The sequence below is a fragment of the Crinia signifera genome, chromosome 1, assembly GCF_055691185.1.
Source record: "Crinia signifera chromosome 1, ASM5569118v1, whole genome shotgun sequence".
NCBI lineage: Eukaryota > Metazoa > Chordata > Amphibia > Anura > Myobatrachidae > Crinia > Crinia signifera.
The window spans coordinates 384,435,304-384,454,104 of record NC_139217.1 but is presented as its reverse complement, the minus strand read 5'-3'; the positions used below and the strand labels follow the sequence as shown (position 1 = coordinate 384,454,104).

The 18,801-nt window shown below is 42.9% G+C and overlaps 1 protein-coding gene across 1 annotated transcript; it reads right to left on the bottom strand.

The window, feature by feature from the left end:
• Positions 1–9,410: 9,410 nt before the first annotated feature.
• On the bottom strand, positions 9,411–17,443 carry LOC146031018 (selenoprotein M-like). Its single transcript, XM_083158427.1, has 4 exons — positions 17,229–17,443; positions 14,780–14,856; positions 12,514–12,592; positions 9,411–9,690 (listed from the first exon to the last, which is right to left on the bottom strand). Exons 1-4 carry the CDS (start codon positions 17,349–17,351, stop codon positions 9,547–9,549), a joined length of 423 nt encoding a protein of 140 aa, XP_083014553.1. The 5' UTR covers positions 17,352–17,443; the 3' UTR covers positions 9,411–9,546.
• Positions 17,444–18,801: the final 1,358 nt, after the last annotated feature.

Below are 18,801 nucleotides of genomic sequence, written 5' to 3'. Positions count from 1 at the left end.
CAATAAGGAATAGTTGAGGATATACATAGACCACACACACGTACACATTGTACATGCACACAGTACACCACATATGCACACATAGCACACAACATACACACATATACGTAGCGCACCTCACACACTTACACATTGGACAGATACAACAACAAAACACACACATAACACACCACATGCAGTACAACACAAACCCATATACACTACAACACACACCCAAAAACAGTACAACAAACACACAGAACACACATACTTAAACATTGTGCAGATACAGAAACACACAGAACACACACACTTAAGCATTGCCAGGATACGCAAAGCACACTACACACACACATATATATGTAGCGCACCTCACATTCAGCAGATACACATAACACACCACTCAAGGTACAACACACACCCACATTCACTACAACACGCACCCAAAAACAGTACAATACACAGAACACACACAAACATTGCACAGATACACACACACACATTTATACGTAGCACACCTTACGCACTTACACATTAGGCAGATACACACACACATAACATACCTCTAACAGCACAACACACCCAAAAAACAGTACAACACACACTTAAACACTGCACAGATACACAAAGGCACAATATACATATACTGTACATAGAACACCTCACACACTTACGCATTGGACAGATACATACAACACACACACAAAAACAGTAAAACACACACAAACACATAAAAAATAATTTACTGTTTATTTAACAGTCTGTACCAGCAAATAAAAACTATACCTAATGTACCGTTTAATCTTTTTTCCCATATCCGTCTCTGCGCTCCCCGGCCAGTTGCATTGAGAAATCTGTGCCTTAGCCAATGCACCCGTTGATCAATACAAAGTGGGTACACTGCACTGTTAGGCACTGCTCTGCCTTAAGGGTTTCCCAGACTTTTAATAAATCGTGAAATAAATATGTGTACATAGAAGTACAATCAAGAAATGAAAGTAGGATTAAAAAATAAATTCTGATTCAAACTGATAATTGTTTGGATGGGGGTGGGTTGCGAAACAAATCTATAGGTGGAGGGGGTATGGATATTTTGGGCATAATTGGTGTTTGGTACACCTACAGGGGGTTCCCAGTTGATGAGAAATTTTCACTACAGTGTCACCCTATGGGGATTTCCAATTGGGGTTCAGGTGGTCTTTTAGGGACCCCTTTACAATCCCATTGGTCTCTTCTGGAGCCTACGGTCTCCCTCAGTGATTGACTATCATTAAGGGAGACCGTAGGCTCAAAGAGAAGAGACCTACGGGATTGTAAAGAGTTCCTAAAAGACCACCTGGACCCCAATTGGGAATCCCGCTATGGTGACACTGTGACCGTGACACTAGTGAAAATCCCATCAATTGAGGACCGCCTGTAGGTATACCAAACACCAATTATGCCCACAATATCCATACCCCCACCTATAGATTTTTTTTGCAACCCACCTCCATCCAAACAATTATCAGTTTGAATCAGAACTTATTTTTTAATCCTACTTTCATTTCTTGATTGTACTTCTATGTACACTTATATATTTTTTCACGATTTATTGAGTAAATTGTACACTTGGCAAATCTTTATCTTAGTCTTATTCTTCAACTTCTTACACTACAAACCTTATCAATGCACCCATTTATGATTGCGATGGCTGCCCGGCGGGTTTAGGGGAGAATTTGGCCCATTGCACCCATTCCCAGTGGTGCATTGCAGTGGTGCGGGTAGCGTGCGTTGCGTCATGACATCATGTGGCCAGGCCCGCGGACATGCTCCCACACTCAGGGGCTGCCCCACTGTTTGGTAGAGACGCCCGGTGCATGTGCTTTCCAGATCTCCAGACCTCAGAGACTGCTGCAGGCAGGATCGTTGAGGGGAGCGGCAGTGGCAGGGAGTGGTGAATTTTTTATTAATTATGGCGCTGTAATTACACACCCTAAGAGCTACCATTGAAAGTATAGAAATGGAGGTGTGGCCACGTCCCTTTCTGATTTTGTGGTGATTTCTGACCCTCAGATGTATGTCATAGGTGCTAAATCTCAGGAGTGGATGTGGAATGGAATTCATCGACACATACAAGTTATCAACTCAGGAGCGTTGTGTTTCAAACAATAACACCACACCTGATTTCATTGCCGTCATTGAGTATGAATGCAAACACGTTCTAACATTATGGTGGAATCTTTAACAAATTACAATCTTAGGTCTTTGCCACAGCATACTGTAAGATTATATTTTTCAGCAATTTTGGAAACAAAAAAACCCCAAGGTTTTCCCGGGCAACGACGGGCGGGTCAGCTAGTATGTATATGTATATATATATATATATATATATATATATATATATATATATATATATATATATATATATATATATATATATATATATATATACATACAACTAGTAAGCCCGCTTAAAGCAAATGCTTCCAAAGCTAGTAGATGTAGTTTCATTTGCTGCCAACAGCTGGCAGTGTTTTAGAGACACACGGACACTAGACATAGGCATCTTTGTGCTCACCCGCTGTCTGACTAACGGCAGTAGGAATCGTAACCCCCCATACCACACCCAAATTTTGGTGTCTACCTACTATTATTACTAAATGTTATTTATAAAATGTCACAAGTGTTTTGCAGCACTGTGCATAGGGCATACAATAGAACAGTACAGAGAGAGAGCATTTAACATTACAGTAAATAAATAACGAAAATCAAGTACAGGTAACAAAGAGCACCACAATATAATACACGATACAGCTCAGATATAAATAGCTGTTTCTGTACCAATATCTTCCATACCAGGGGACCCTGGACCCTGACATACGGTAACAATATCTGAGTCCCTGTGGCTCTGTTTGGCAATTAGGACTGAGCGATAGCACAACAGCCGGGAGTTGTCTATGCAGCTGACTGGCCGGCTCCAATAAACCGCAGCTATTATGGTTTGCAGCGCCTGCATGTAAATCACGCTGCCAGAGTCTGCCCCTCATTTTGAGAGTCACTCTGTATATACTACCCTGACCCGCTGCCACAATGCTGTACAAACGGGCAGCCAGAAGGGTTGCTCCCTGGACATTACTCTGACCTCTGCTGAGACGCTGTGCAAACAGGCAGGTCTTTTCCGGCTGATCATGTTCTGTGGTATCAACAAGGAGATACATGAGTGAGTATACTCTCCATTTGGATCGGCTGAGGATTATTGATTACTGTGGAGTACGGCTTTAATTATAGTCTCCGTCTCTATAAAGGTGCGTACACACATGGGCAAAAAATCACTGGCAATATGGTCGCTGAGTGGCCATATTGCCAGCGATTGGAGTATGCACTGGCGATAAATCGATGGGTGCGTGCTCCCGTTTTCAGCCCCCTAATGGTCGCTGGTCAGAGGAGCATGCTCCTTCGACCAGCGACATCCCCTGCCTCTTCTCCCGGCAGTGTGTCATTTTCATCAGCGTCCATCTCTGGTCGCTGATGCAAACAGGACTTGAGCAATATGATTGATGAGCAATATATTGCTAACGATCATATTGCTCTGTGTATACACAGCTTAAGATTTTATATATATATATATATATATATATATATATATAGACAAATTTTTTCAAATGAAAAAAACAAGAGGCGGCACTCTCAAAAACAGTGGATCAAGTGTATTTCAAATCATAACAACAGCGTGCAAACAAAGGGACTCAGCCTGTAGGTCAACAGTTTCGGAGCTGTCGCTCCTTCCTCAGGACAGCTGGTCTACATAACGTGCTGAATAAAGTGCAGTGCAGGTTACGCTCTCCACGCTTCGGGCTCGGTGGCTCGATGCGCTCGCAACACTTTCTATTCTCAACTCCGCGCCGACGTGGATAGTGGGGGTATGAAAAGGTCGTAGGACGCGTACCGCCGCCCCTCGCGGGCTCGCTGCGCTCTCCACGCTTTGGGTTGACGTTGATAGTGGGGGTGGTACACTATGAAAAATGGCATTTGGGGGCATTTCACAAGTTTACTACACATTTCAATGCATTTTTATGCATTTCATTGTAAAATCGGGTGCGATCGCATCGCATCGTATGGCATCCGATGCGATTGCATACGATTTTTAACCAGAAATGATCAAAAATCTGTAAAAATCGCATCGCATCGTATACCATCGTATGCAATCATATGCCACTACATATGGCATACGATGCCATACGATGGGAGCCGTGATACTCCACAAGTACCAATTTGCTTTTGCAAGTGAACCAGAATCAGGCCCAAATATCCCACCTCATTCTTATATCATTCCTCAGTTCTTCTTGAGCCAAACATTGTGAATCTGTCTTTTTAGCATTTAGCCCATTTCCATGAAGTTCAAAGATACAAGCTGGAAACCTGGGACATGCATTTGCCTGTACTTGCAGAAATTTTTGAAACCCTCTCAGGGAGAGTACAATAAGGGGTATCCATCTCATGTGTGTCTGATGCCGCAAATGCATCATTTGTTAAACATAAAACACAGTTGACAGTGTTACACCACAAGGGCGGTGCTCTGTATCATTATGCATACCTCCCAACTTCTAGCGAGATGGAGGAGGGACAGAGAGATGCGCACCGTAGACGCACCAAAAATTTAGAGGACGTGGCCTAATTAAAGAGGGCATGGCCTATACTCGCGGCTCCCCCGCGAGGCCATACCCCCATTTTGACGCTATGGGGGCATGACCCAGAGGCTCTGTGGGGCATGACCCAGAGGCTATGGGGGCATGACCCTGGCTGCGGGAATAGACGCTGTGCGTGCGCACAGCATTTATTCACTGCTGCTCAGCAGCCGACAGGGGGGACTCTTCCTACTGCTCCGTATGCATAACAAGTGAACGATTTACTATTTTCAATGTGCTTCTTTCCCTATATATACTGTAAGTATACATGTGTTGGGTGATGTAATGGTTAGCATTACTGCCTCACAGCGCTATATAAATAAATGTGAGGAGGCGATTCAAATTAAACACATCTAGTAGCAAAAATAAGTAATATTCAAAACAGCGGCAAATTCTTAAAATGAGAAATATAGAATATCAGAATGATGTAAACTGGCGCTGACTCAGGTTCTGTTTCACCTTCAAGATTTCAGAAGCAGCGGAATGAGGATCATTCGGAAACTGGTTTCCAGCAAAGTCAAAATGAAATGCCAATTACCACATTAACACTGACAGCAAACAGATTACATTACAATGTATGACACGAGCCTCTGATTTATGAAATCATTAAACATTCAAAACCGCGCTCACAGCCGCACCAAATGTTACCAGATTGGAATAATAACTCCACACGTTCAAGGTTCTAAAAGGTTTCCGGTATTTTATAATACGCCTCTGCATCTTCGTCTGGAATTTATATTTTATCCTAAAAGCTTTTCAAGAAGAAAAATAAATAGGATGTAGATTGTAATAGTGCTCTGTCATTTATCAATAACGTGCACAGATTGCATCTAATTGGAATGCATGATAAGTCTACAGTCCCGATGCTGACAGTTGCTATGTAGACAGTAGTACGTGTTAGGAGCATGTATAAAGTTACAATGCCTGCACAGGTATGGGTAATTGGTCAACTGACCCGACATGGCTTATGTCGACACCTGAAATAGGTCAACATGCTTAAGGTCGACATGGATGGAAGGTTGACATAAGCATTAGGTTGAAAATGGCTAGGTCGACAGTCAAAAGGTCGTCGTGACCGGAATGTCGACTTGTACATCATATCGGTGCACCTTGTCGTTGCGCTCGCCATACTTCCGGCACCGTTCCTCGAAACGCTCGGCACACTATTCTGTTCTCCCTCCATGCCCTAGTAGATGGCAGGGCATGAAATACCGCCTGTTGGCACATGTAGGCTCAAAAAAGGTGAAAAACCCCATGTCAACCTAATGCTTGTGTCGACTTTCCATCCATGTCACACTTAAGTGTGTCAACCTAATAGCTGTATACTATACGGCCTGCACGCTTATAAGGATTTAAGTAGCATTTTAACTGTGTTGGGATCTTTGTGCTGGCTTACTCCTATAGGTACCGTCGCCATAATAATGGCATCACATCGGATTATTCAGCTTTTATGTACATATGTAAGAAGTTAGGGTCAAACCTTCCAAAGAAGGAAAGTGGAGACGTTGCTCATAGCAACCACTCAGATTATATTTATTATTTACTTCAAACATTTTGTTGGCAGTTGAGTTTTACCCACGCAGTCAGGATCACCTTCTGTATCAAGCTTCATTCAGTAGACACACACTGGAAAGGTCTTTGTGGTATGATTGGTTTTATATAAACTGGAACTGGTCATAACATGAACTTGTAATGAGAACAAGGTAACTGTACATGAATAACTTTTCACTGCATGCTGCATCTGTCTTTCTCCTTCATGTAACCTTCAGACACAGGAAACAACAACAAACAAGTATATACATACATCACAGACTGTAAGACACACAAACACAAATGTGACAGCACCGCCTGCTGTCCCTCCAGTGTAATTGCAACTTAAGTCTCATCTGATGTAGTTTTCTCAACACATTTTATGTGTATGTGTGCGGACCGCACCTGGTTGTCACCCTCAGAGGGCATGACACCAAAAAGCCAGCTCCTACACTGTGATCAGGACCCTGGTGCTACACTGTGACATTGGCCCTGAATCTAATCTCATCGTTCCCCCACGTTTTTGTACGGGGGGGCGATGTTTCTGCCCTGCGCATGCACGTATTCTCATATGCACATTTGCAGGGCTTCTGTGCGGGAGCCTTTGTGGACCGGCACTGTCAGCGTGATGCTCACACAGGGGGAGCGGTGGCGGTGCTCATTCATGGGAACGCATTTCAAACCCCATACAAATGCTGGACTTTCCCATGTCTCCACTGACTTATATTTGTGAGCCCAGGAGAAATCGTTCGATGGTTGCTGACCATCAAATGATTTCTTATGCTGCGGGCACATGCGAGGGTATGTGTTTTCATATCAGAATCAGGACTAATATCTGCAGCGCTTCACTGAGAAGTAGGTGGCAGTGAAGCCAAACTCTGCATGGGTAGCTCAGCATTTGGGAATGTTGGGCCCGCTCCCAGAGTAATGAAAATGGAGGTGTGCTGTGAGGTCACACAGGGTGACACCACACTCAGTGATGCCTCTGATATAAATGTAAGATATAGGCCCTTATTCTGGTTCACTCACAAAGGCAATGGACAAAACCATGTGCATTGCAGGTGGGGCAGATGTAACATGTGCAGAGAGAATTAGATGTGGGTGGGGTTTTACTTCAAAGTTCTCAGTTCATTCTCAGTTTTCTGTGTTTTTCCACATGATATTCTGGCCAGCTGCTTATATAAGATAAGATGGCCTTCAGCCTTACAGTGTCGGAGAGCTATTTTGACCAGTGCTGAATGAGATATAACTCTGCAGCTGCCATTTCCCACTGTGCAATGAAATCCCGAGTGCTCAATGTGAAAGTCCCAGACTCTGGCGTACAAGGGTGAGCAAACTAACTCCCAAATTGTAAAAGCTAACAAAAAAAAGACATGGTTAATGTTCTTGTAAATGTTAGTACATATGCTATACAATCCTCCTCAGCTTCATGAAAGGCTTCTACACAGCCATTGGGGCTATCTGAAAGCTGAGGTCTACAAACATTATCCAAGGATCATTAATGAATTGAAGGCTGTTTTAAGTCAATAAATGGCAATATCACATACTTCCAAACATTATAAATGTCTCAGTCAGGACTCCGCTCACATGCGTCTACAAAGGGAGCATTCCTTCACGCAAATGACACAATCGCAAGCCACGCCTCCCATTTGCCGTGACTGTGGGGACATGCCCAATGCTCTGGGAGCTGCTGGCATGCCCACAATTTCTCTCTTCCGTGACAGGTGCTGCATGCAGTGACAGGGGTCCTCTTAACTAACCCTCCACCATAGCACAGTTGGGAGGTATGATATCATATTCTAAACCAACTGAAAATAAACTGCATCATTAGATTATGTACTAAAATTTTGATGATACCTTTTTTGTTAACCTTTAAATTTGGGAGGTTTTTTTGGTACTCTTTACCTAGCACGGCGCCCACGATTTTGATCATGGGCATCGCAGGTAAAAAAATCGCGGGCATCGCGGGCATCGCGGGCATTGAATGCACTAAAAATCGGGTGCGATGCGACCGACGCGATGCCCGCGATTTCCCATAGGGAACAATGTTAAATGTCTCAATTGACCCGATTTTCCTGTTCAATGCCTCAATTGACCTGATTTTTCCATAGGAAACAATGTTAAATTGCCCACAGAGGCCAAATAGGCACCCTGAAGTGTGAAATGGCCCCCACAATTGTTAACGCCACCCCACGATCAATGTGAACCCGAAGCGTGGCGAGCGCAGCGAGCACGCGAGGGGCGGCGGTACGCGTCCTACGACCTTTTCATACCCCCACTATCCACGTCGGCGTGGAGTTGAGAATAGAATAGTGTGGCGAGCGCAGCGAGACACCGAGCCCAAAGCGTGGCGAGCCCGAAGCGTGGCGAGCGCAGCGAGCCCCGCGAGGGGACGTGGATACCTTCAAATTTAACATTGTTCCCTATGGGAAATCGCGGGCATCGCGTCGGTCGCATCGCACCCGATTTTTTAATGCATTCAATGCCCGCGATGGCCGCGATGGGCGCCGTGCTAGGTAAAGAGTACCGGTTTTTTTGCCTCACCCTGTAGTAGCATATTGTACTTCCCAACAGACCTTAATAATGAAAATCAGGACAAAATTGACTGATCCACCTAGACTCTGAATCATACCTGCATAACCTCTCGAAATAGCAGGGAGGTTCCCTAAAATTGGGTCATTTTCCGGCTCCTCAGAAAGCAATGGCGGCAGCCTCCCACAATCCTCCCTTGGTGGGGTATCTGCGGGAAATTGATGATGCAAACCGCATCATCTGTAATACCGGTATTACGCCATTAGCGGCGTGACCGCGATGATGCAATTGTGATGGCCACACCCCCTCATGTTTCTTCTGGTGGCCCCGCCCATTTCATGGCATGGCCGACGGCACTGCTGCTCATTTGCTGCAGGGACTACCGGGCTCCTCGTCTGTGCACCCAGAAGGTGCTAGGGAGGAGGAGGTCACTGGTTCTGCTACGGTTCTACCTTGTGATTGTCTCTGTGTTTGTGTATGTGTGTGAGAGAGAGAGAGAGAGAAAGATATGTAGTTTCACTCGCTGCCAACAGATGGCAGTGTGAGTGAGACACACAAATGGACACTAGACATATATAGATGATCCTTGTTTGTTCGGTTCTCACTACTGTGAAATCCTCACCAACTTAATTCTTACGTTTTTCAACAATCATTTGATCAAGTTCTAGCTATACAGTTATTCAGAAACAATACCCTTATAATATACATGTGATTACAAAAAGTTTATTATAAAAAGACAAGCTTGTCCCTTTGCTCTAGGAGATCAGTTTGTAGTTTATTGCCGCAGTGTACAGGAGAAGTCGGCAGATGTCTTGGTTATCCCTATCAGTGCGTCAGTAGCTCACAGCTCGTCTCTTGGTGCTTTCAGTGGAAAATGCTGGAATTCCTTTGGAACTTCTTCTCCTTTCTTGGATTTCTTGTAAAATCCTGCTTCATCCAGGATGGCAGAAATCTCATCAACTGTCTTTTCTCTTATTTTCACCACCTACAAAATATAATGGTGAGTGGGATACATGGAAATGAAGTTAGGATAGCTTGATATGCTTCTGCATAGCCTCCAATCATCCAATGCATGTAGCACTAAGCCTTAAGCTGCGTACCCACGGTAAGATATAGTGCACAATCTAGCACACTATCTAGCCAGTTTCGAATAGCATGCTAGATCGTGCACTATATCTTACCGTGGGTATGCACTATCCGACGTACGATGCGCGCTCCCGCAGGTCGTATGGGAGGGAGCTGATTGGGTGAACATGCAACCCAATTCTGTCTAGAAAGCATAAGATAGTATAGTGTAGTATAGCTGTGACGTCAGATCGTTTGCTATATCTTATGCACATCGTACCTTATTTTAAGCACAAATCTTATGCTTTTTAACCACCAGGACTTTTCTGGGGAATTGTTTATGATATCTTACGGAACATAAATCGTACCGTGGGTATGCACCTTTAGAAAGTCATAAAGTGGAGAAAGATAAAGTATCAACCTATCAGACCCTAACTGCCATCTTACAGACTGGGTTTGAAAAATGACAGGATCGGCTTGGTTGTTAGTTCATCTATGGAGTGTCCTAACTCTAAACCTCTACCCCCTCCACCGTCTAACCCTAACTCGCCCCAGTGCATAACCCTATACCTCCCTTCTCAGCACACCCCCCCCCCCCAAACTAACCATAACCTTACGCACTCCCCCCCACTAACCTAACCCTAATCTTAATTGCCCTCCCCCTAAACCCCCCCCCCCCCCCTTTATCCCGTCCCAGTGCAGCATACTTAAAACTGAGGTTCTACCAGTCAGGATTATGGCTCTTTCACTGTAGGTGGTGTCGGGATCATGGCACTAGACTTCTGACCGGATGCAGTTGAAATCACGGCGGTCGAAATCCCGACCGCCGAAATCCCAGCACTTTGTCCCTCTGTGGGTGTCCACGACACCCATAGAGGGAGAATAAATTAGTGTGCGGCGTTCGGGATTCCGACATCGGGATTTTGACCGCCGGGATTCCGTCCGTCGGGATTTCAAACCAATACCCTTCTGACCAGTGTCAGGATTCTGGCATTGGTATTCCGGCTGCCAGCATCCCAACTGACAAGTTAGCAATGACAGACAGGAGACAACAGAGACAATGAGGGCAGGGAAAAGAAAGACAAGGGACAAGGCTTAAGGTGCCCATACACTAGTAAGATTTATCTTCAGATCTGTCTGGTTGGAACAAAAACATGGTGAGTGACAGTTTGTCAGTTTTCCAGCATTTCCAAGCAAATGGTCAACTGTCATTTGCTCTCATCCATAACCATGTTTTTGTTCCAACCAGCCAGATCTGAAGATAAATCTGCGTGTGTATGGCCACCTTTAGACTTTTCTTGGGCACTAGAATCTTTTGCAATTAGAGGAGGAAGAAACAGTTTTTATGCTTTAATTAATAACAAGCTGCAATAGGAAGTCAGGATAGCAGTGAATAATTCATGTTGTCTTTATGCTTTATTTATGACATTTCAGATTTTAGGTTGACTGTAGTTATGCTTAGAATAATATGTTCCTGTATTCAGTATGCAATTACAGCACTGCAACACTATACTACATATACATTCATTAGGATGGGACATGGCTTTATATGACTATAGGTTTTATAAATACACATTTTTAGATTCCAGATGAATAAAACTAATTCACAACGTATTTGCTGTACAGAATATATGACATATCTAAATCACATATCATTTCTAGGGCATTCGGACAATAGATCAACTCAAAACCTGTCAATCCATTGGCTCCCTGTCCCTTATAGAATCATCTACAAAACTCTAATCACCTGTCTCATACCTAATACAGGGACTGTAGCTAGGGGTGTACAGCTGCCCAGTTCCCAAACTCTGGCGGTGGCACCATCAATCTCCCACAGAACCTGCATTTGCCTTGCAGGATACCTAGAATATAACCCTGCATCCTATAGAGCCGCTCTAAGGACTTTTCAAGAAGTTCTCTTTCTCCTGCCGCCTGTGGCCATGCCCACTCAATGTGATTTTATGACACCACATATTTGGGGAAGGGTCAACACAAGGTAAATACAACACGCTGATCCAGTGCTGCCAAAATCTCCAGCATCATGTCTATTAGTAGCTCCTCCCACCTACTTTGCTCTGCCAATGACCGCATCCTTTCTTCATTCTTGTTCCCTTACTTCCACTCTCTCTCCTGAAACATCCTCAACCTTTTCAATGACATTCAACAACTAATTAAACTTGTCCTCAACCTCTCAGTATTTGTGTGTCCTATACACTTATATCTTCACTGAAGTGTACAATGCTATAATCCTAACTGGCCAACCATCTATACTCACCCAGTGTTCTCACCCTGCTCATCTGCTAAACTGCAAGCCCCCATGAGCCCTCTCCCCTCTATAGTTATGTCATTTGAGAACTGTACTTATATATACAGCATATATATATATATATATATATATATATATATATATATATATATATATATATATATGGTCTTCTCTGCAGTCTTTTGTATTTATGCAACTTACATGTTTACCCTATTTTTGTGATTTGCAACTTGTGTGGAGCATCATTAATAAGGCATGATAATATTATTAATTAGACTCTGTCGGAACATTCTCAGGTAGTATGCAGCAATTTTCAGGCTTTGAATTACTGAAACTATCTCTGTCTGTTTCCCTGCAGCCTTCTTGTGTTTTTTTCTCCATTGAATGGTGTACAGTATGTTAGTCATTATAGATAGTTAGTTATTAATTTATTAATTGTTAACAGTAGTTATTTGACATTTACAACATTAAGCCAACCTTGAGAACTTCATTTTTGTAATTGTAGAAAATTATCTGAGGTTCAACATCTTCCCTGGAGTCATATTCTAGGTTATGGCTGTGAAATCGAGTGTTAAAGGAAACACAAACTGCAACATGTAAAAACACTTTGTTTCATTAACCATCTTTTTCTATGTTATGAAAAAACTATACCAAGCCAGAAGAGGCGGACCTACCATTGGTGCAGGACTGCTGTGTGGCATATTATGAACTTTGGTTTGAGTGGAGGAGAGGGGCCCCAAATTATATTTTTACACCTGTCCAACCACTCACAAGTTCCACTACTGCATGCCAGTATACCATACTCACTGGAAAAGAAGATGTAAACAAGATTGTTGTTTTGTCCCCCAAACGAGCAACTAATTACCCGGGCCCGAGCTTGCTGGAGAGGCCCTGGTTCAAACCCCCATAACTTCCCCCTCCGTCCCTCTGGGCAGCAGCAGCACAGCACACACCTACAGCATCTGCTGTGCTGACAGCATGATCAGCATGAACATCTCGCTGACAGCGTGAGAGCTCATGCTGAGCCTGCTGTCAGCACAGAACATGCTGTAGGTGTGTGCTGCTGCTGAGGTGGGACCTATTTGCAGGAGGTGGCCACACCCCTGTGATTAGGCCACACCCCCTAAATTTTTCTAGCCCCGGCATACCTCTCAGCTGCCCTGCTTATAACACTCGGTGCAGCATTGTCTGCAGTCCGTGCAGCAAAGCTGTACACTGGAAAAAGGGGCACGTCACCTTGTGGATTAAGGGTGGGGCCTCGCAAGCTGGGAGCATGGCATTTTTGCCACTCCATTGTCTGGGGGATGCAGGCTGCCCACAGAGAGGGTCTTGGCTGCAGTGCCAGCTAATACACAGGGGGAGGAGAAGGGTGCTGCATATACATGGTACAGTGCAGCACTTGGCTCCTGTTACTGAGGAACAAGAAAAGGGAGTGAGTGGTGCGCTATCAACAGCGGCTGGCACTGGGTTGTCAGACCCAAATGGTAATTAAGGAAAAAAGATGGGGCCAAATAGGGAGAACCCCACCTGTATTTCCATCCAGGTCTATTTCAATGGGACTTTGTCATCACTACCCTCCAGGTGTTCTAATCTGAATACACCTCTATCTACAGATGGTAATATCACCCAACTTTTATCTTTTATTCCACAAGTGTGGAGCTCCGCAATAATTACCAGCAAAACTGTGCTCTTTTTATAATCCTTATTATATTATTTTTTTTTTGTTTTATTATTTTTCTTGATTGATTGATTGTTTTTATATATGTAAATTAAATTTGTTATATATTTTTGAGATACCGTCTGGTCTTTCTAATTATTCAGCCAGCGCTGGCACACCCCATCTTTTTTCCCTGTTACTGAGGAGTTGGCACTATGATATGGTGTCACCCCTCGGAGTGGTTCGGTCCGCATTCCCCTAGTGGCACCTCTGTGTAACGGTACTTTAACACAGACACTGACAACCAAGAAGCCCTATAAAAATAGCCAATGGTTTTGGTTTATGTAAACTTTATATGGATCCTTGCTACAGTACTACAGGAGCCTTTATATCGCTCATTGCTACAGAATTGTCTATAGCAGGGCTGGGCAATAGCGGCCCTCCAGATGTTGATGAACTACACATACCAGCATGCCTTGCATCAGTTTCAGCATGACTACATAGCAAAACTAATGCAAAGCATCCTGGGATGTGTAGTTCATCAACATCTGGAGGGCCACTGTTGCCCAGCCCTGGTCTATAGTATACAAAACAATATACTGAAGCAATTATTCTGCAATATAATGCTGCCCCTGTTCTGCAAATGCAGCCACTGCGTGCAAGAACCTGGAGTTTGTATCTGTATAATATTTCATAGTATCTTGGGAAGTGCACAAGCCAATCATTTTCACTAAGGAACCAGTGACTGCTAAGATACTTTCTTAGTTATTGGTTCTTAATTGATAGGCTGCATTCCTAGGGATTTTATTGAATCTTAGTGAATAAATAGGCATCATTCTCAGTGATGACACTGAGTCTTAGTAAATTCATAGGCTGCATCCTTTGTGATGTTCACTGGTTCTTAGTAAATTAATTGGCATCATTGAAAATTATGTGACTGGTACTTAGTGAATTGATGGGCTGCATTCTTAGTGATGTCACTGGTTTTAAGTAAATTGATAGGCTGCATTCTTAGTGATGTCATTGGTTCCTAGTGCATTGGTAAAATTAATATACTGTATAGTAAAATGTATAATAAAAGGATACTACAGTGCCCAGATCTCCATCATGAATTTGTAAAGCTCCGGCTTACTCTTTATTCCACATCCTACAACACTAGGTGCCTGCAAAAGAATTAGAGGAAAATAATAGCAAATTAAACTTAGCACTGTTCTGGATGTTACTGTCAGATACATATAGCATTAATAGAAATGTAAAAGGATAAATAAGCTCTGGGTGCATGGGTTATATTATCTCCTTTGTCCAGCCTTTGGCAAATCTCATGGGTCATTTTATCAGGGTATAATATAGTGTGCAAAAAAAGAGACAGAGAGAGAAGACAATACAGCATCTGTGCTGCTTCCAAAATCACATTGCTAAAAACTAGGTGATAATTCCATACAGTTAGGACTCAACACACTCCTCTGATCCCAGATTCTCAGTCTGTGATTTAGGCTGACCCAGTAGAAACATTGGAGCAGGAATGCCAGCCCCTGCAGCACACTAAGGCCCTTATTCTGGTTCACTCGCAAAGGCAAATTCCTTCTCAAATGGACAAAACCATTTGGGGTAACATGAGAGAGTTAGATTTCTGTGAGTTATTTTGATTCTGTGCAGGGAAAATCCTGACTGCTTTATGTTTACACTGCAATCTAGATCTCACTTTGAAGTAAAACCCCACCCAAATCTAATTCTCTCTGCATGTTACATCTGCCCCACCTGCAGTGCACATGGTTTTGTCCAGGCATGTCCAAACTGTGGCCCTTCAGCTGTTGTGAAACTAGGCATCCCAGCATGCCTTGCCATAGTTTTAGCATTTCCTAATAGCAAAACTGTGGCAAGGCATGATGGGACTTGTAGTTTCACAACAGCTGGAGGGCCATAGTTTGGACATGCCTGGTTTTGTCCATTTGAGAAGGAATTTGCCTTTGCGAGTGAACCAGAATAAGGGCCTAATAATAGCTGCCAGACTAGTGTCTCCACATTGAGGGTAATTCAGTAAGGATCTCAAAAGCAAAATTAGTGTAAAGCTAATGGGCAAAATCATGTGTACTGCAAGTGAAGCAAATGTAACATGGGCAGAGAGAGTTTCATTTGGGTGGGACGTGTTCAAACTGAAATCTAAATTGCAGTGTAAAAATTAAGAAGCCAATATTTACCCAGCACAGAAACAAGGAAACTCACCCAAATCCTACTCAATCCGCACATGTTACATTTGCCATAACTGCAGTGCATGTGGTTTTGGCCATAATAACAGAATTCTGATCCAAGCTCTCTCTCAAACTACCGTCCCATTTCTCAACTTCCATGCACCTCCAAACTACTTGAAAGACTTGCTTATACTCGCCTCACACACTTTCTTAACTCGCACAACTTAATGGACCCGCATCAGTCAGGCTTTCGTGCCCAACACTCCACAGAGACAGCACTGACTGAAGTTGTGAATGATCTGGTCACTGCTAAGTCTAAAGGCCACTACTCACTACTAATTCTTCTAGATCTCTCTGCTGCTTTTGACACTGTTGACCACACACTTCTCATACAAACACTACAATCCATAGGTCTTAAAGACACAGCCCTCTCTTGGTTTTCATCCTACCTCTCTAACCGCTCCTTTAGTGTTCGTTTATCTGATTCTACCTCCTCTTCGCTACCTCTTTCAGTTGGAGTACCTCAGGGTTCAGTTTTAGGTCCCCTGCTTTTCTCAATCTATACCTCATCTCTTGGCAAACTAATCAGCTCCTTTGGATTTCAGTATCATCTGTATGCGGATGATACTCAGCTCTACCTATCCTCCCCGGACCTGTCCCCATCTGTATTGAGCCGTGTCTCTGAATGCCTTTCTGCTGTTTCATCCTGGATGTCATCTCGCCACCTCAAACTTAATATCTCAAAAACAGAATTAATTATATTTCCGCCAATAAATAGTAGTTACCAACCTGATATCTCCTGGCCTCAATTCACACCAGAAGCAAATTCCCAGGTTAAAGTTTTTCAGCCCGGAAATTTGCTGACAAACCCGGGGTTTTCTTTGGTGTAAAAGGGTCAACACCGATCTTAAATCCTGGCACTCCAACTCTGATCAAGAGCAGGGTCGGATTGCCGGGATTTAAGACCCGTGTTGACCCTTTTTACACCATAACCTGGGTTTTTCAGCAAATTCCCGAGTTGAAAAACTTTAACCCGGGAATTTGCTTCTGGTGTGAAAGGGGTATAACAGTGCTCCAAAAAAAGTGTTTTTTAAAAAAAGCAGGAGCTGTCAGGCTGGTACTTTATCTCTCACAGTTTTATCTCTCTATTAATGCTTAAAAAAACCTTGTTTATTTTACCGTATCTGACAAAAATATCACTTTTTCAAGCTCTTTTCTTATTACTACTTATTATACAAACATTGCGTATACCTTCCAAAAAGCTATTTCATTTCATGAAATCAGTTCCATTGTTACATTAAACCAGTTTAAACAGCAATATAATTTAGTAGATATGATATACTTACAATGACAGTGCCCCTGGCGATCTCAGTGTCTTCAATAAGCGTCCTTACGAGAGTGTCAGTTTTGTTAGAGTCATTGGCCCAGACAGAGCAGGCCAGGACACACAGCAAAGCTCCCCACAACATACTTCTAGTTGTCACTGAGCAAAATACACATCAGCTTCAAATATTGTGCGGCTGAGCCATCTCCTCAGCGGGGGTGTTTCCACCGTGCTGATGATGCAAGTCACAGGCACAGACTGTACCATGTGATTAGCCAGGTGTTTCACAGTCACATTTTCTCAGATGAATCAGGCCTTGTTTATCAAGATGTTATTTATAAAATACATTACAGTGTATTTACTATAAGTTAATCATTAACAACCACACATAAAGACAATGAGTTACAAAATTGTTCCGAGGGTAGAAATGCTAATGGTAATATATTTAAAATTGCAATTATTATAAAACCAAAATAATTATTAGCTTTATATTCCCCCTTTATTCCTATCATTCAGCTCCTCTCCTCCAAACAATTTTGCGGAAAACTATCGGTTTCCCATGTGCTCATTTTCGATGTCTCTAATTTGTCTTACTTCAAATGTTTTGTGCCGAGTAATTTTATCAGGGGCAGGGGGCAAGGCCACCACAGGGTGAAAGTTCACCCTGCTACTGCCCTGCATGTATGTTCCATTCTGCTGTATGTTAGGCATAGGACTGGGAACATGTAGGCTAGCACTACAAGCTATGTGACAGTTTTCGCCATATTGGCATCTGATGATATTAACCGATATTATGTGTACAGTACGTGTGTTTCTATGGTGAGGACTAAGGATTGTACACTCCATTTGTTCAATCTATAGTTAAACTCTTCTGTAATATATGGTTAATAATTTTCTGCAAAGTGCTACTTAATACGGTATATAGTTGCTATATAAATAACAGTAATACATAATAATAAAGCACAGATGATCATCATAAAGCACAATATAGGAATGTATCATTATATGTACCTTAAGAGCAAATATGTGTATTTGTAAATATTAATAAGCCGAGAGTCTGTGTATTTGTAGCCAGTGTATTCCTACAGTGTGTTGAATTGGACTATAACTATAATGTGTCATATACCCTGATCAGAAGCTGCAGGGAAATGAAGGTGAGCGCTGACACAATGCACCTACTGTATCAGCCATATTTTGAAAACCACTAAGAGGTGATATGAATAACATTGATTATCTTATTACAAATGCCTCAGTGAAGGGGCGGTATATTAGGCAGAAAGAGAGCACTTGCTGTGTTGATGTTGTGAAAGCAGTAAAAATTGGCAAGTATAAGGACCTGAGGGACTTTGACAGATGCCATGTAGTGGTGGCTAGATGACTTGGTCAGAGCATCTCCAAAACTGTAGGTCTTGTGGGGTGGTTCCAGTATGCAGTGCTTAATTCGTACCAAATGTGATTCAAGGAAGGACAACCAGTGAACCGGTGACATTGATGGGTACCCAAGGCTCATTGATGTGTGTGGGGAGTGAAGGTTGGCCTGTATGGTCCTATCCCATGGAAGAGCTATATAGATAATAATGGATATGATAGAAAGC

Coding starts and splice junctions, on each gene's coding strand:
- LOC146031018 (XM_083158427.1), bottom strand. CDS start 17,351: ATGTTGTGGGGAGCTTTGCTGTGTGTCCTGGCCTGCTCTGTCTGGGCC. Junction 12,593..14,779: donor ATGGAGATCTGGGCACTGTA/GTATCCTTTTAT, acceptor TCGATTTCACAG/CCATAACCTAGAATATGACT. Junction 9,691..12,513: donor ACAAAAATGAAGTTCTCAAG/GTTGGCTTAATG, acceptor TATATTTTGTAG/GTGGTGAAAATAAGAGAAAA.